This window comes from Oncorhynchus mykiss, chromosome 21 (genome assembly GCF_057628025.1).
Source record: "Oncorhynchus mykiss isolate SJ-2025 chromosome 21, ASM5762802v1, whole genome shotgun sequence".
Classification (NCBI taxonomy): domain Eukaryota; kingdom Metazoa; phylum Chordata; class Actinopteri; order Salmoniformes; family Salmonidae; genus Oncorhynchus; species Oncorhynchus mykiss.
In genome coordinates, this window is record NC_143042.1 from 2,194,636 (window position 1) to 2,211,925 (window position 17,290).

Below are 17,290 nucleotides of genomic sequence, written 5' to 3' on the forward strand. Positions count from 1 at the left end.
CGTACATGTTGGACCCCAAGTATACTGGCAAGAGCATCCTGTCTGGTGCAGAGATCAACAAGGCCTATGGTGTCATCAATACCGTGTCTCGCCACCTTGGCCTGGATGAGGGCAAGGTTCTTGGCAGTCTGGTGAAGTACACTTCCAAGCAAGGGCTTTGGGATGGAGATGCAGTATGGTAGTCATGCCAACATATCTCATCAGCCACCTGGTGGAAGGGACTTTGTGGATCTGAGGCTCTTTCCCCTGTTGCCTCCATCATCCTCCAAATCCCACCCCCCAAAAAATTGGTGGCCACCCGGGCAAATATGAGGCTTTTGAGCCTGACAACGAGCCTCAACAAGGTTGGAAAGTGACAGCGAAGATGAGGCCTCAGAGTCTGATGTTCAAGAGGTGGACATTGAGGAGGTCCAGGGAGAAGACATGGAAACCTGAGAGGAAGACAACCAAAGCTTTAGTTTCTAGACTATCATTTAACAGATGTTGAAAACATTTTTGGGAGATGTGATGGATCAATTGGGGATCATTCAGTATTCCCTTTCTGTTGTTCAGTGAAATCATCCCATTTGAAGAGTCAACTCATTTAATTCAAGTTCAATTCGTACTAAATATTTTTTTGTATTTCTATTGGAAGGATTTAATCATTTGATTTATGTCTACGTATGACAAGGTAAAAGGTTTCTGTCTCCATATGATATGGTAAATATATCCAATACAAAAAACATCTATATTTAAATGGTATTAATATTCATTCCCATATATTCCCGTTAATTCCCATATATTCCCGTTAATTCCCACGGAAAGTTTCCACTTCTGAATATTCCCCAAAATGTGCAACCCTACTTACTCATCTCTCTTAAATCATTAGGCAATCCTCTTCCTCGTCCTGACTCATGACTGTTTGTTTTGCCTTATGTCCAACTCTATGAGATGTAATGAAAAGTCTAAATCCACTGTGTTATGGTGTTCCTCTGCAGACCAGAAAGTGGTTCCGTTGTTCCAGGAGGAGGATAGCCAGCAGAGGGCGCTCATAGGCCTGGTGAGTCACAAGATACAGCAGCCATGATACTCTGGGTGGAAGGTGCCCTCGGGCACAGACAGATCTAGGATCAGTTTAACCTCCCCAGATCCCAATCTTAACCATTAGGGGGGGAAATGTTAAACTGATCTTAGATCAGTGTCAGCACTGTTTTAGTGCTGGGTTGGAATGCAGGCTTGTCCAGCTTACCAAGACCAAGGTTCATCAGGGCAAGCAGTTAGCTGACAACACACAACACGCATGATAAAAATAGTTGTCCCTTTTCGATCCTGACATTGCAGTCTATTCCCAGGAGTTTTTAGCCTTACAGCAGCAACTATTTCCATCCTGAAATTGCTGTCCCTGAGATTTAAGAGACGTTAGTGTTTCAGCAGGTTCTATTCTACCTATCTCCAGTTGTAAAACACTAGGGTAGTCTAGCTGGGGTCCTCTCAGCATCAACCAGCAGGGTAACTATTCTACCTATCCCCAGTTGTAAAACACTAGGGTAGTCTAGCTGGGGTCCTCTCAGCATCAACCAGCAGGGTAACTATTCTACCTATCCCCAGTTGTAAAACACTAGGGTAGTCTAGCTGTGGTCCTCTCAGCATCAACCAGCAGGGTAACTATTCTACCTATCCCCAGTTGTAAAACACTAGGGTAGTCTAGCTGTGGTCCTCTCAGCATCAACCAGCAGGGTAACTATTCTACCTATCCCCAGTTGTAAAACACTAGGGTAGTCTAGCTGTGGTCCTCTCAGCATCAACCAGCAGGGTAACTATTCTACCTATCCCCAGTTGTAAAACACTAGGGTAGTCTAGCTGTGGTCCTCTCAGCATCAACCAGCAGGGTAACTATTCTACCTATCCCCAGTTGTAAAACACTAGGGTAGTCTAGCTGTGGTCCTCTCAGCATCAACCAGCAGGGTAACTATTCTACCTATCCCCAGTTGTAAAACACTAGGGTAGCCTAGCTGGGGTCCTCTCAGCATCAACCAGCAGGGTAACTATTCTACCTATCCCCAGTTGTAAAACACTAGGGTAGTCTAGCTGTGGTCCTCTCAGCATCAACCAGCAGGGTAACTATTCTACCTATCCCCAGTTGTAAAACACTAGGGTAGTCTAGCTGTGGTCCTCTCAGCATCAACCAGCAGGGTAACTATTCTACCTATCTCCAGTTGTAAAACACTAGGGTAGTCTAGCTGTGGTCCTCTCAGCATCAACCAGCAGGGTAACTATTCTACCTATCCCCAGTTGTAAAACACTAGGGTAGTCTAGCTGTGGTCCTCTCAGCATCAACCAGCAGGGTAACTATTCTACCTATCCCCAGTTGTAAAACACTAGGGTAGTCTAGCTGTGGTCCTCTCAGCATCAACCAGCAGGGTAACTATTCTACCTATCCCCAGTTGTAAACCACTAGGGTAGTCTAGCTGTGGTCCTCTCAGCATCAACCAGCAGGGTAACTATTCTACTTATCCCCAGTTGTAAAACACTAGGGTAGTCTAGCTGTGGTCCTCTCAGCATCAACCAGCAGGGTAACTATTCTACCTATCCCCAGTTGTAAAACACTAGGGTAGTCTAGCTGTGGTCCTCTCAGCATCAACCAGCAGGGTAACTATTCTACCTATCCCCAGTTGTAAAACACTAGGGTAGTCTAGCTGTGGTCCTCTCAGCATCAACCAGCAGGGTAACTATTCTACCTATCCCCAGTTGTAAAACACTAGGGTAGTCTAGCTGTGGTCCTCTCAGCATCAACCAGCAGGGTAACTATTCTACCTATCCCCAGTTGTAAAACACTAGGGTAGTCTAGCTGTGGTCCTCTCAGCATCAACCAGCAGGGTAACTATTCTACCTATCCCCAGTTGTAAAACACTAGGGTAGTCTAGCTGTGGTCCTCTCAGCATCAACCAGCAGGGTAACTATTCTACCTATCCCCAGTTGTAAAACACTAGGGTAGTCTAGCTGTGGTCCTCTCAGCATCAACCAGCAGGGTAACTATTCTTAGACTCGTCAGCTCTGCTCCCAGCAGGCTATTCCACCTGCAGGTCAGATAGGTCTCTCCTGCTCCAGGAGTGTGTACCTGCAGTGTGTGTATGTACCTGCAGTGTGTGTATGTACCTGCAGTGTGTGTATGTACCTACAGTGTGTGTGTATGTACCTACAGTGTGTGTGTATGTACCTACAGTGTGTGTGTGTGTACCTGCAGTGTGTACCTCAGTGTGTGTGTGTGTGTGTACCTGCAGTGTGTGTGTGTACCTATAATTGTGTGTGTGTTTGTGTGAACCTGCAGTTTGTGTGTGTGTACCTACGTGTGTATGTAAGTCCCAGTAGGCTCCTGCTCCACTCTCCTTCCTGATAATAATAATGTAGGACACTGTTAGAGGGAAAGGGGAAACAGGGACACAGAGGAACAGGGGAACATCAAGGGAACCACACATACAGACAGACAGACACCTTCAATGTGAAGTGTTGTGTTTCCTATAGATGGTGGACAAGCTGAGAGAGCACCTCAACAGACACCTGCCTCGTCTGGGGAAGAAGAAGATCGACGTGCTGGTGGTGAACTACGTGGCCAAGCTGGTGTGTGTTCTTATTCTACATGACCCAAACACTGTTTCCATTGTTTTTGCGGTTACACAAAGAAAGGCCCGAGACAGACAGATTGTAGTTGAGAAATGACAATAACCATTATCCTCCAATACATGTACTTCCTCCTGTGGATGACAGATCTACTTCCCACTGTTCACAGCTCAGTTATGACGTCAGAGAGGCTCTGTACGGTACATCGTACATAGATATCACTGACTGAAGAAAACCCTGAACCTCACATGGAAGTAGTGCACTCCATATCAGGAAGACACAAGCCTTTCCATAAAGTGTGTGTGAGTGTGAGATTGTGTGTGTGTGTGTGTGTCAGGATGTAAATGTGGTAGTGTTTCTTCCTGTTATTGCAGTAAGAGAGAGAGGAGAAGAGGATGTGAGTGGTCATGCTTGGTCAGTCACAGTGTGTGTTAGTTGGCTAGCGGTGTGTGTGTGTTAGTCGGCTAGCGGTGTGTGTGTGTTAGTCGGCTAGCGGTGTGTGTGTGTGTCGGGTTGTGAAAGTGGCAGTGTATAAATAAATCATAGTAACACCTGCTTCTCTTGCTACGTGTTGGCACGGACTACTATTAATTTGTTGCTCAGTAGAGAAAATAGGAAGTGTTACAGTGTGTGAAACTGTGTAAACAGGAAGTGAATGTGGAACATTTTAATAGTGGTCTTATCATGTAACATTTCAGTAAATCAGATGTTTAAATTCTTAGAGCATTCATCCCTGACCTCTTTTCTGTGTGTGTGTGTGTGGGGGTGTTTGGTGTGTGTGTGTGTGGGTGTTTGGTATGTGTGTGTGTGTGTTTGGTGTGTGTGTGTTTGGTGTGTGGGTGTTTGATGTGTGTGTTTGGTGTGTGGGTGTTTGGTATGTGTGTGTGTGTGTGTAGCTGGAGCTGATCAGACGCATGCTGGAGTCTGTGTGGCTGAAGTACAAACTAGGCCCTCTGGTGCTGTGCTTGTAAGTTCCTCCCTGTGTGTGTGTGTGTGTGTTAGTCTATTAGTGTGTGTGTATGTTTAGTTTGTGTTAGTGTGTGTGTTTAGTTTGTGTTAGTGTGTGTTTATTTTGTTAGTGTGTTTAGTTTGTGTTAGTGTGTGTTTAGTTTGTGTTAGTGTGTGTGTTTAGTTTGTGTTAGTGTGTGTGTTTAGTTTGTGTTAGTGTGTGTGTTTAGTTTGTGTTAGTGTGTGTGTTTAGTTTGTGTTAGTGTGTGTGTTTAGTTTGTGTTAGTTTGTGTTAGTGTGTGTGTTTAGTTTGTGTTAGTGTGTTTAGTTTGTGTTAGTGTGTTTAGTTTGTGTTAGTGTGTTTAGTTTGTGTTAGTGTGTGTTTAGTTTGTGTGTGTGTGTGTGTGTGTGTGTGTGTGTCTACAGTGTGTATGCAAGTCCTGTCCCATTGATGTTTACTATCCTCTCTGCTGTAGAAAGCAACGGGGGAGTTCAGCAGAGTGGGCCGTGTTTCACGTGATGTGTCGGATACTGGAGGCTACAAAGACTCTGTGTCTCCCCCTCCCTCCTGGTAAGAAGAACCCCGTTTAATCTTCTCAAAATAACACTGTTTATTCATGTATTTTACCTTGTTCAACCTTCTCCAAATAACCAAGGCGTTAAACTTATTTGAACCTCCCTGTCCAGTGTCTGAAAATAACAAAGCACTTCAACAGAGCTTATAGAGAGCCTGCTTCTCTCTTATAGAGAGCCTGCTTCTCTCTTATAGAGAGCCTGCTTCTCTCTTATAGAGAGCCTGCTTCTCTCTTATAGAGAGCCTGCTTCTCTCTTATAGAGAGCCTGCTTCTCTCTTATAGAGAGCCTGCCTCTACAATATTAAATACATATTCAAGCAAATGGCATCTGACGTGGTGTTGCTGTGTGTCTGCAGGGTATCACACTCTACTGTCCGTGTTGGGCGTTCGCTGTCTCCCCAGACACACCTTCCTGCAGTACGTTGACCATGGTGTGCTGCAGCTCACCGAGCCCTTCGTCTCACGACTCATGACAGGTTCACGCTGCATTACACGCACGCACGCACGCACACACACACACACACGCACTACACACGCACTACACACACACACACACGCATGCACACACACACACACACACGCACGCATTACACACACACGCACGCGCACACACACACGCAATATGTGCATATACTCTGTATATACACACATACACACAATTTATCAGATGGCATGATTCAGCTATTGTGCCATAATGTCATTTCTCAGTAATTACTACAGGAAGGTGTGTCCTCATGAACACTGAGTCAGAGAGCTGGCAATACAGGTCTGTACTTTTCCACAGTAAGCTGGAACCTCTTAGATTCATTATTGTCTTACTTACAGAGGAACTGTGTCTGCCTCCTCCATGCTTCAATACAGATTAATGCTGTAACCGTGTCTGCCTCCTCCATGCTTCAATACAGATTAATACTGTAACTGTGTCTGCCTCCTCCATGCTTCAATACAGATTAATGCTGTAACCGTGTCTGCCTCCTCCATGCTTCAATACAGATTAATACTGTAACCGTGTCTGCCTCCTCCATGCTTCAATACAGATTAATACTGTAACCGTGTCGAAAGTGGGTTCTGGTCAAAAGTAGTGCACTATATAAGGAATAGTGTGGCATTTGGGACATACACCTAGAGGTCAATCTAATCTAACAGAGGACACTAACAGCAATAGCTCAGTCACAAAATATAACTCCACTCTGTTCATTGATTTATCATGGTCACTGTAACTGTCAAAACACCTTTGAGTTATAGGTCTTGGGAGTTCAGTGTGAAGGTGACATTACAAAGTTATAAAGATACAGTACACACACACACACATACTATGAAGTACATGTTCATCAAAGTTTATACAACAGGTGGGTCTAGTCCTGAATGCTGATTGGTTAAAACCGCATTCCAGCCGGTGTTTCTGTCACAAATGACCACCGGCTAAATCTATGACGTTGAAATGGAAGGATGCTAAACTCTTCCTTAGTGACAGTTTTGATGAAGTCAACAACTTTTTTTTCCTTCTCTGCTAGTCAGCCCTCTCTGCTAGTCAGCCCTCTCTGCTAGTCGGCCCTCTCTGCTAGTCGGCCCTCTCTGCTAGTCGGCCCTCTCTGCTAGTCGGCCCTCTCTGCTAGTCAGCCCTCTCTGCTAGTCAGCCCTCTCTGCTAGTCAGCCCTCTCTGCTAGTCAGCCCTCTCTGCTAGTCACGCTAGTCAGCCCTCTCTGCTAGTCAGCCCTCTCTGCTAGTCACGCTAGTCAGCCCTCTCTGCTAGTCACGCTAGTCAGCCCTCTCTGCTAGTCAGCCCTCTCTGCTAGTCACGCTAGTCAGCCCTCTCTGCTAGTCAGCCCTCTCTGCTAGTCAGCCCTCGAAGCAACAACGCACATCGCAGGTTGTATTCTTAACTCGGCTTTTCTCTAGGTCATTCAGTGCAGTGTCGCCCAAATCTGAAAAGATCAAAACAGCTAAATGTTCCTTCCACTCATCCATTTTAGTTTTGGCAACAAAGTGTCGATTTAGCTAGTCAACTGGAAAAAAAAGTTGTGTGTGTTGCTATGACAACCAGCTCAATTTGTTGTCTGTCTAGTTCGGAACCATTCACTTTATATAAGAAGGTAGAGAAAAGATAATTAAGAAAACGAAGGAGAGACTGACAAGTTTTATACAAATGTCTGCTGTTGAAAACCAAATGACTCTATAAGAAATGGGAGATAATGTCTAGATGCTTTTTATAGTGGAGACCAAGTTTATACATTTCCTGGCAGGGTTGATGAGGCAGTCATAAGGAGCTAATGAGGCATGATTTAGCCTGGCATAGAACATGTGCTCTCTCGTTAGGACACTGTTGTTTCATCATAGTGCTTAATAGTTTTTGCGACTGCACTTGAAGAAACATTAAAAGTTCATTAAATCTCCCGGATTGACGGACCTTCATGTCTTAAAGTAATGATGGACTCTCGTTTCTCTTTGCTTATTTGAACTGTTCTTGACATACTATGGATTTGTACTTTTACCAAATAGGGCTATCTTCTATATACCACCTCTACCTTGTCACAACACAACTGATTGGCTGGTACTGTAGTTGGAGTGAGGGACTAGAGTGAGGGACTGGAGCGAGGGACTGGAGCGAGGGACTGGAGCGAGGGACTGGAGCGAGGGACTGGAGCGAGGGATTGAGGGACTGGAGCGAGGGACTGGAGAGAGGGACTAGAGCGAGGGATTGAGGGACTGGAGAGAGGGACTGGAGCGAGGGACTGGAGCGAGGGACTGGAGAGAGGGACTGGATTGAAGGACTGGAGCGAGGGACTGGAGCGAGGGACTGGAGCGAGGGACTGGAGCGAGGGACTGGAGAGAGGGACTGGAGAGAGGGAGAGAGGGACTGGAGCGAGGGACTGGAGCGAGGGATTGAGGGACTGGAGCGAGGGACTGGAGCGAGGGACTGGAGTGAGGGACTGGATTGAAGGACTGGAGAGAGGGACTGGAGTGAGGGACTGTGTTGTGTAGATGTTGCACAGTGTAGTGTTTGCCAAGACAATGATCATGGAATGTAAGAGCTAGAAGCCCAAGTGCCAGTACCACTCCCACCCACAGTCCTGCAGGGTTTTATCCCTGTTAGATACAAGCTCAGACTTAACATGCCCTCATCCCTCATCCAGTTTGAATTGCAACAATAATTGCATTCATATCTTCATATCTGTAGTTGTTTCTTTACAAAGACATTGAAGTGTTATTGCTATACCCAAACAGTTTGCTTGAGAGAATCTAAATGTCTTGACTTACACTCTTGTAATACAAAGGTCAACTCGTACAAACCCTCCCAGACAGACGGTCAGTACCTAGTAGGAAGAATGGTGCAATGCATACAGCCCTCGATACCCTTTCATGCTTGGACAGGTTTCTCAATACTTGCATTGACATCTCAATCTTTTAAGATATCCCATTACAATACAGTCTTGTGTTAAGATGTTACAATACCCAAACAGAGGGATGTTAGTGTTCCTGTTACCACACTGGCTCTTTTTGTACCTGGTAACAATCAGAAGGCAATACTAGAAAGTGTTTCATGCTTGGCCAGTTTCCGTACAGTTTATATCACAGCTCTTCCCCAGGGGACAAACAAAACAATCTCTGAAGATGAAAGCAAAGTACAAAACATGATTGTTTTCAGTATTTCATCTAGACGGTGATAAGGAAAATGTCAGATAATAAGTTCTGTGTAAGAAAGTGGCTAAATGAATTGGTGTATTTGCTCTTAACGTGTTTTGAATAATGTAGTAGTCAGAGATGGTTGATAATGTTTGATATGGACTTTAACCTTGGTGTTTTGAATAATGTAGTAGTTAGATATGGTTGATAATGTTTGATATGGACTTTAACCTTGGTGTTTTTCACTCCCAGAAAGTCCTCCTGGGACAACAGAAACAGTATTACTGAAGATGAAAGGTTTCAATGATTTTAATTAAGTTAATTAAAAAACGGTCTATTTTTCCTCTTGTGTAGATCTAGACAACAGTGATGCCAACGAGGAGCTGAAGTTCAGCATTCTGAAGAGACTACCAGAGGTAAAGTTACATTTCTCTCAAAGGTGTTAATTGCATCTTGTAGTTGCTGATGTTTGTTACTTCCAGCTGTCTAAGCAGTGGAATGTGATTTATTTTTTTAGCCAATCAGATGATTCTTGGACTGTTGTTGCAGCCCAGAGGGGAAGTGAAGAAGGTACAACAGAGAAACAGACTCATTCCTTCTGCTCTTCATTCTCATATTCATAGGGGGGATTTCCATCCCGAGTTAAGCGAGCGGAAATGGAATGTAATTCCCTTTAGATGCACTTCTCTCTCTGCATATTCTGACCTCGGTTTTGTTTGGGGTGGAGATCAGAGTGTGGCGGAGGTGTCTACAGGGTGGAGATCAGAGCGTGGCGGAGGTGTCTACAGGGTGGAGATCAGACTGTGGCGGAGGTGTCTACAGATACTTCGTATTCTGACCTCGGTTTAATTCCCTCATAATTCCACCACCTTTTCACGCACGATGAAACCATGAATAAGGTCTAATGAACCTACTGGTCTCCAGTGGGACAGTGAAATAGGCTATAAATAGCTGAGCCGTTATTCCACATTTGAATTGTATGCCCTCATAATTTGCGTGGATGAAACGTGGAGATCCAGGCTGCAGGCGTCTGTAGGGCTCAACCTGCCGACTTGATGTATGCAGTTTAACATGTTTGAATTATATGCCTGGGCTTTTCACCGGTTTATTTGACAGTTTGTATCATGTTAAATATTAGGCACTATCAGGAGCCGCCATCAGTAATACCCACATACATTTAGAAGTGTTAGTTTTCTTCCATTTGTACCTTCCATTTAGCATCATTCCATTCTGTTGACCTTTCCTTTCCACTGTCACGTCAGTGTCGTTGTTCCTGAAGGTCGCTAGCATTACTGGATCATATAGACTAACGTTGTGCAATGATGTAGGACATGTAGCCTATTAGATCATTATGGAACTCAGACCAAACGTAGCAGGTTAAACCTGGAGCCTGACTCACGGTTCACCACGACTGGACCCGGTGTGAGAATCAGGATAGACTCACGGTTCACCACGACTGGACCCGGTGTGAGAATCAGGGTAGACTCACGGTTCACCACGACTGGACCCGGTGTGAGAATCAGGGTAGACTCACGGTTCACCACGACTGGACCCGGTGTGAGAATCAGGGTAGACTCACGGTTCACCAAGACTGGACCCGTTGTGAGAAACAGGCTAGACTCACGGTTCACCACGACTGGACCCGTTGTGAGAATCAGGGTAGACTCACGGTTCACCACGACTGGACCCGGTGTGAGAATCAGGGTAGACTCACGGTTCACCACGAATGGACCCGTTGTGAGAATCAGGGTAGACTCACGGTTCACCACGACTGGACCCGGTGTGAGAATCAGGGTAGACTCACGGTTCACCACAACTGGACCGTTGTGAGAATCAGGGTAGACTCACGGTTCACCACGACTGGACCCGTTGTGAGAATCAGGGTAGACTCACGGTTCACCACGACTGGACCGTTGTGAGAATCAGGGAAGTTCAACCCCTATTTTACACTTTTTCCACCTTCCAATATTTCATACATTGAATCAAACCACTGTATTTTTTAATTCATACATATATTTTGAGGCTCTCCAAACCGGTTGGTTTATGATTCATACATACTTTCCTAAGACTAAAATGTGCCTAAATAATCTAACAAATCAGAGTATTTAAAAAAAAAATCTACCAGTTGAAACGGAGACGAAGATGTATGGATGTCTTTCTTTCATTGATCCCTATTGTCTGAACCCGGTTCTCTCCAACTATTCTAGTCTGTCAACAACATTATAATTAAGGGTACACCGTATTTAAAGGGATGGCTTAAGCCGGGTGTACACTACATTATTTTGGCCCTGATTTAGCTGTCCCAGACAGGTTTTTGAGATCGGAGACACAATCCCCAGAAGAACCCAGTGAGATGACGTTGTTCCGCAGGATGTGTAGAGTCTCCAGAAGGAGCGGTGACTACTACTAGTATGTGTTTGTACTTGCCTTCAAAGCCAAAGTGCGCCTCCAAGTTGGTTTGAAATCGTTACAGCTCTGAAGCTCACAAGCAATGTTATTCAATTCAAAAAATGTTGGCTTGATATTTCAACTCTGTATGGCAAGAGTGAATGTCTGACTGACAACGTTTGAGGCTGCTTTGAGCCACAGCTCGTTGTAGCTACGTTAAATTTAATCACATCATTTAGTGTGCACCACTAGGTTGGCAAGACAACAACAAAACAACAGGAAAGGTGGTGGTTCAATGTGAGGTTTAGTGATGTTAGGATTTTGAAAGTCGTTTAGTGTACACCCGGCTTTAAGAGAAATGTACTGAAAACCATATTGGCTTTAAGAGAATGGACTGAAAACTATATTGGCTTTAAGAGAAATGAACTGAACCATATTGGCTTTAAGAGAAATGTACTGAAACCCATATTGGCTTTAAGAGAATGGACTGAAAACTATATTGGCTTTAAGAGAAATGGACTGAAAACCATATTGGCTTTAAGAGAAATGTACTGAAATCCATATTGGCTTTAAGAGAATGGACTGAAAACCATATTGGCTTTAAGAGAAATGTACTGAAAACCATATTGGCTTTAAGAGAATGGGCTGAAAACCATATTGGCTTTAAGAGAAATGGACTGAAAACCATATTGGCTTTAAGAGAAATGGACTGAAAACCATATTGGCTTTAAGAGAAATGGACTGAAAACCATATTGGCTTTAAGAGAAATGAACTGAAACCCATATTGGCTTTAGAGAAATGGACTGAAACCCATATTGAATGAAAACTCTACGAGAAAATCTGTTGGCCAGCAAGTGGGAGGGTTTTCATTGGTTGAATTACATGCGCAAGGGAAACGCCTGCAATGCCCGTTACGCACCTGCATAAGGTAAGTCTGAAAACCGACTACCGAGAAGTGTGTAGGAAAGGCGTCGTTCCCTAAGTCGGAATCGGGCCCATAGCGAATAGCGACTCATTTACCAGTCAACACGATAGGTTTTACACAGGTTTGGTTTTACACAAACTTCTGTTGAAGGCCTGGTGATCGAGGACATGGGGTAACTAGATAACTGTTGTTGTTGTTTCCAGTCCATGGAGCAGAGGATCTGTCACCTGTGGGATCACCCCATCAGTTCAGCCTGTATCTCCAGAGACTATGTCAGAGGCCTGCTGGAGAAACACGCCAAAACCAAAGTAACACTGTCTTATTCAGCTTCGACTAATCAACTGTACAATCACCAATTCAAGATCACCAAGAGCAGGAAGTAAATACTGCTGGACTTGATTAGTTAGATGGTTTGTCTGTTGTTCCAGGGTTCTATGTTCATGGAGAGAGACGAGCCTGGCTTCAGGCCTGAGTTCCTGCCTCTCACCTTCCTGACCAGAATTCTGTTGGATGTGGAAGACCGAGGTATTTATTCAGAGAATGCTTCTTTTGTCTCCACAAGTGAAACGAGCTTATTAAACAGCCAAACTGTGTGTACTGTGTGTGTACTGTGTGTGTACTGTGTGTGTACTGTGTGTGTACTGTGTGTGTACTGTGTGTGTGGGTGTCTGATGGTGTGTCTATTCGGTGCTGCAGCTCTGAACCCTTTTGAGGAGCAGGAGAATGTGGATGCCAGGTTTGTGGAGGAGACGGCTCTGAAACAGACTCTGATCCTGATGGGCTTCCAGGACAAGTGATGGAGGAAGAGACCGAGGTGAAGGGAGGTGAAGAAAGAGGGGGAGCAGGTCAAGGCTCCCAAGTTTTCACTCAACACTCCATATTCCACTAGTACTCAGAGAGCGGGGACTGTGTGTCAGTGAGCGGGGACTGTGTCAGTGAGCGGGGACTGTGTCAGAGAGCGGGGACTGTGTCAGTGAGCGGGGACTGTGTCAGAGTTCGGGGACTGTGTCAGAGTTCGGGGACTGTTTGAAATTACACTTTAAATGTTGATCACTCAATATTCCAATACATGAGAATCTATGAAAATACATCAGATTCTGATGAACAATGGGTCTGGTGACAATAGTCATCGGTTAAGCATTCATTTGACAGATTTATATTTCTGCCCTCTCTGCCTGTTGCTCAACCCTCCCGCACAGACCAGATGGATGAGGCTCTTACAGTAAGAAGGGAAGTTCTCTGGAAGGTGTCTGAATTACCACAACATGTGTCCTGTATGATGCCTGTATATTTCCATTTCAGAGGAACTGATGCATGGTTAGATTTCAGGAATAACACAGTTGTGTGGAATCCAGGAAATGTGTTGATCAGGTACAATAATAAACAGGAAAAGGGATTTTTGTTTTCATGTTTACACGTGTAAAGCCATATTGTATCAATGAAACTCTAAATAAAATATGTGTTGCATGTTTCTAACAACTGTCTGACTACGTTCAATAAGACTGCTCATGATAGCCGTGGCAGCGTCACATTGACACTATTCTCTATGACTCAGTGACATTAAGGGACAGATAAGGCAACCATAAATAAGTGCATTATCCCATCATCACATGCTAATGTTAGCCACTCTGCTGCAGTGTGGATTGTTATGGTTGAGACAGTCAGAGACACACCCTGTTAGCTGAGGGAACAGACTGAGACCTGGCTAACTCCACAGATACAGTCGCTCAGGAAATTAACAGGCTTTCTACAGAATAGCTGATGTCACTGGTTTGGATGCTTCCACAAGTCAGAACACCAGGCACACTTCTGCCAAAGCCAAACTTTGATTCTCAGAATCGCAGAGCTCTCTCACACACACACACACACACACACACACACACACACACACACACACACACACACACACACACACACACACACACACACACACACACACACACACACACACACACACACACACACACACACACACACACACACACACACACACACACACACACACACACACAAACTCAAATGTAACTCATTACCACACACACACTCCACTTTCTCTTCCTCCTTTACCATAAATGTAAAGAATGATCAGTGAAATCCCTCTGAAAGATTCTCTGTGAGGTCTAGGTTACTGGAGGAGGGTAAATAGAAACAGCTACAGTGTTGCCAGTAAGACCTCGTGCCTCTGACTTCAGCAGAAATCCAACCCAGATGCATGGCACGCTCCCTGCTCCGCTTCTCAGGAAGGAAAAAGGATCAAGACAGCAGACGAGGTTCAAATATACCTGCTGTTTAATGAGCTTGTGTTGAGATTCTAAAGGCCCTGTGATGATTGGCTGCTACACTACTAGATTATAAATATTCTCCTGTCACTGGTAACCTGAGTATCTCATATGGAGTGCTATTAGTGCCAACAGAAATTTAACTGAATTAAATGTTGATTAAATGTATGTTGTCACTTTATAGTCCCAGATACATCTAGGTGGGTTAGACGTAGTACTAGAGTGTTTGGTCCAGGTCTACAGTATATCTCAATGGGTTTGGTCCAAGTCTACAGTATATCTCAATGGGTTTGGTCCAGGTCTACAGTATATCTCAATGGGTTTGGTCCAGGTCTACAGTATATCTCAATGGGTTTGGTCCAAGTCTACAGTATATCTCAATGGGTTTGGTCCAGGTCTACAGTATATCTCAATGGGTTTGGTCCAGGTCTACAGTATATCTCAATGGGTTTGGTCCAGGTCTACAGTATATCTCAATGGGTTTGGTCCAGGTCTATAGTATATCTCAATGGGTTTGGTCCAGGTCTACAGTATATCTCAATGGGTTTGGTCCAGGTCTACAGTATATCTCAATGGGTTTGGTGCAGGTCTACAGTATATCTCAATGGGTTTGGTCCAGGTCTACAGTATATATCAATGGGTTTGGTCCAGGTCTACAGTATATCTCAATGGGTTTGGTCCAGGTCTACAGTATATCTCAATGGGTTTGGTCCAGGTCTACAGTATATCTCAATGGGTTTGGTGCAGGTCTACAGTATATCTCAATGGGTTTGGTCCAGGTCTACAGTATATCTCAATGGGTTTGGTCCAGGTCTACAGTATATCTCAATGGCTTTGGTCCAGGTCTACAGTATATATCAATGGGTTTGGTCCAGGTCTACAGTATATCTCAATGGGTTTGGTCCAGGTCTATATCTCAATGGGTTTTGGTTCAGGCTTGCGAATGTGTCTGATGTTGGTGCCGGGCTCGGAGGGTTTGAAGGGGGCCAGGGCTCCGTAGGGCTTGGGCAGGGGCAGGGTGTCCCCCAGGGGGATGTAGGCATTGGGTCGGGCCTCGGCCGTGGTGTACACCCCACTAGGGAGCTGGGACCTCTCCTCCTCCTCCACCAGCTATAACAGAGGAGATAATCCAGGTCATCAACATAGTATACCATATACTGGTATTTAACTCATGGTATACTGTACATCTAAAAGAGTATCTAGAAATGTACTGGAGAGAACAGGGTTCAATGTACTGAACATTGCAGATAGAAATACCATGAATAGAGCTGACAAGATTCCCCATTCGCTACATGTCAGAGACACGCCTATTTCTACATAAAACTTTTCTATCTGATTGCCAGACAGTCAAAGTGTTAAATGCAGTGTTAACTTATCAGTGTAGAAGTACAAAAGTTCAGCATCAAGTTCAACATTTATGAATTCCTCCATTAATTATCCCTAATTCAAAGTCCTGTGGTAGAGGGTCATGGAGGGTGACTGACCCTGTCTTTCTCCTGCTGGTCGGCCTGTCTGCGCTGCTCATCCCTGAGGATGTGTTGCCACTCCTGCTCCAGGTCTTCAGAGGGGGGCAGACCCTGGTCCAAGCGCCGGTGGCAGGTGTCCAGGAACAGCTCCCTCTCCTTCAGCTCCTGACAGGGGTGGGATCAACACAACATGGAATGTCAGGAAGAGGAAGATTATTAGGAGGATATTTGTGCTTGGGTAGATCGATGTAGGGAAAGAGGATGATGTTGTAAAAGTTGGAAATCCTTAGACTTGACCTTAGCCTGGTCCCAGTTGGTTACAGGGATCTACAGTATAATCCTTAGACTTGACCGTAGCCTGGTCCCAGTTGGTTACAGGGATCTACAGTATAATCCGTAGACTTGACCTTAGCCTGGTCCCAGTTGGTTACAGGGATCTACAGTATAATCCGTAGACTTGACCTTAGCCTGGTCCCAGTTGGCTACAGGGATCTACAGTATAATCCGTAGACTTGACCTTAGCCTGGTCCCAGTTGGCTACAGGGATCTACAGTATAATCCTTAGACTTGACCGTAGCCTGGTCCCAGTTGGCTACAGGGATCTACAGTATAATCCGTAGACTTGACCTTAGCCTGGTCCCAGTTGGCTACAGGGATCTACAGTATAATCCTTAGACTTGACCTTAGCCTGGTCCCAGTTGGCTACAGGGATCTACAGTATAATCCTTAGACTTTACCTTAGCCTGGTCCCAGTTGGCTACAGGGATCTACAGTATAATCCTTAGACTTGACCTTAGCCTGGTCCCAGTTGGCTACAGGGATCTACAGTATAATCCTTAGACTTGACCTTAGCCTGGTCCCAGTTGGCTACAGGGATCTACAGTATAATCCTTAGACTTGACCGTAGCCTGGTCCCAGTTGGTTACAGGGATCTACAGTATAATCCGTAGACTTGACCTTAGCCTGGTCCCAGTTGGCTACAGGGATCTACAGTATAATCCTTAGACTTGACCTTAGCCTGGTCCCAGTTGGCTACAGGGATCTACAGTATAATCCTTAGACTTGACCTTAGCCTGGTCCCAGTTGGCTACAGGGATCTACAGTATAATCCTTAGACTTGACCTTAGCCTGGTCCCAGTTGGCTACAGGGATCTACAGTATAATCCTTAGACTTGACCTTAGCCTGGTCCCAGTTGGCTACAGGGATCTACAGTATAATCCTTAGATTTGACCTTAGCCTGGTCCCAGTTGGTTACATGGATCTACAGTATAATCCTTAGACTTGACCTTAGCCTGGTCCCAGTTGGTTACATGGATCTACAGTATAATCCTTAGACTTGACCTTAGCCTGGTCCCAGTTGGCAACAGGGATCTACAGTATAATCCTTAGACTTGACCTTGGCCTGGTCCCAGTTGGTTACAGGGATCTACAGTATAATCCTTAGACTTGACCTTAGCCTCGTCCCAGTTGGCTACAGGGATCTACA

At 44.9% G+C, this 17,290-nt stretch overlaps 2 protein-coding genes across 3 annotated transcripts in view; one reads left to right on the forward strand and one right to left on the reverse strand.

Moving 5' to 3' along the window:
* LOC110531908 (gamma-secretase-activating protein) overlaps positions 1-13,534 on the forward strand; it is a 35,228-nt gene extending 21,694 nt beyond the window's left edge. For both annotated transcript variants that reach the window (XM_090213417.1, XM_090213419.1), the window contains 9 exons: positions 978-1,039; positions 3,502-3,597; positions 4,494-4,564; positions 5,022-5,116; positions 5,477-5,596; positions 9,099-9,160; positions 12,262-12,366; positions 12,487-12,583; positions 12,755-13,534. In XM_090213417.1, the coding sequence (XP_090069543.1) occupies positions 978-1,039; positions 3,502-3,597; positions 4,494-4,564; positions 5,022-5,116; positions 5,477-5,596; positions 9,099-9,160; positions 12,262-12,366; positions 12,487-12,583; positions 12,755-12,855 (809 nt within the window). In that variant the 3' untranslated portion in view covers positions 12,856-13,534. The remainder of the gene's footprint in view (positions 1-977; positions 1,040-3,501; positions 3,598-4,493; positions 4,565-5,021; positions 5,117-5,476; positions 5,597-9,098; positions 9,161-12,261; positions 12,367-12,486; positions 12,584-12,754) is intronic.
* A 795-nt stretch (positions 13,535-14,329) lies between these two features.
* LOC110531911 (coiled-coil domain-containing protein 146) overlaps positions 14,330-17,290 on the reverse strand; it is a 71,360-nt gene continuing 68,399 nt past the window's right edge. Inside the window, exons 20-21 of the mRNA XM_090213416.1 lie at positions 15,822-15,968; positions 14,330-15,447 (exon numbers count right to left, since the gene is read on the reverse strand). Of these exons, the coding sequence (XP_090069542.1) occupies positions 15,247-15,447; positions 15,822-15,968 (348 nt within the window). The 3' untranslated portion in view covers positions 14,330-15,246. The remainder of the gene's footprint in view (positions 15,448-15,821; positions 15,969-17,290) is intronic.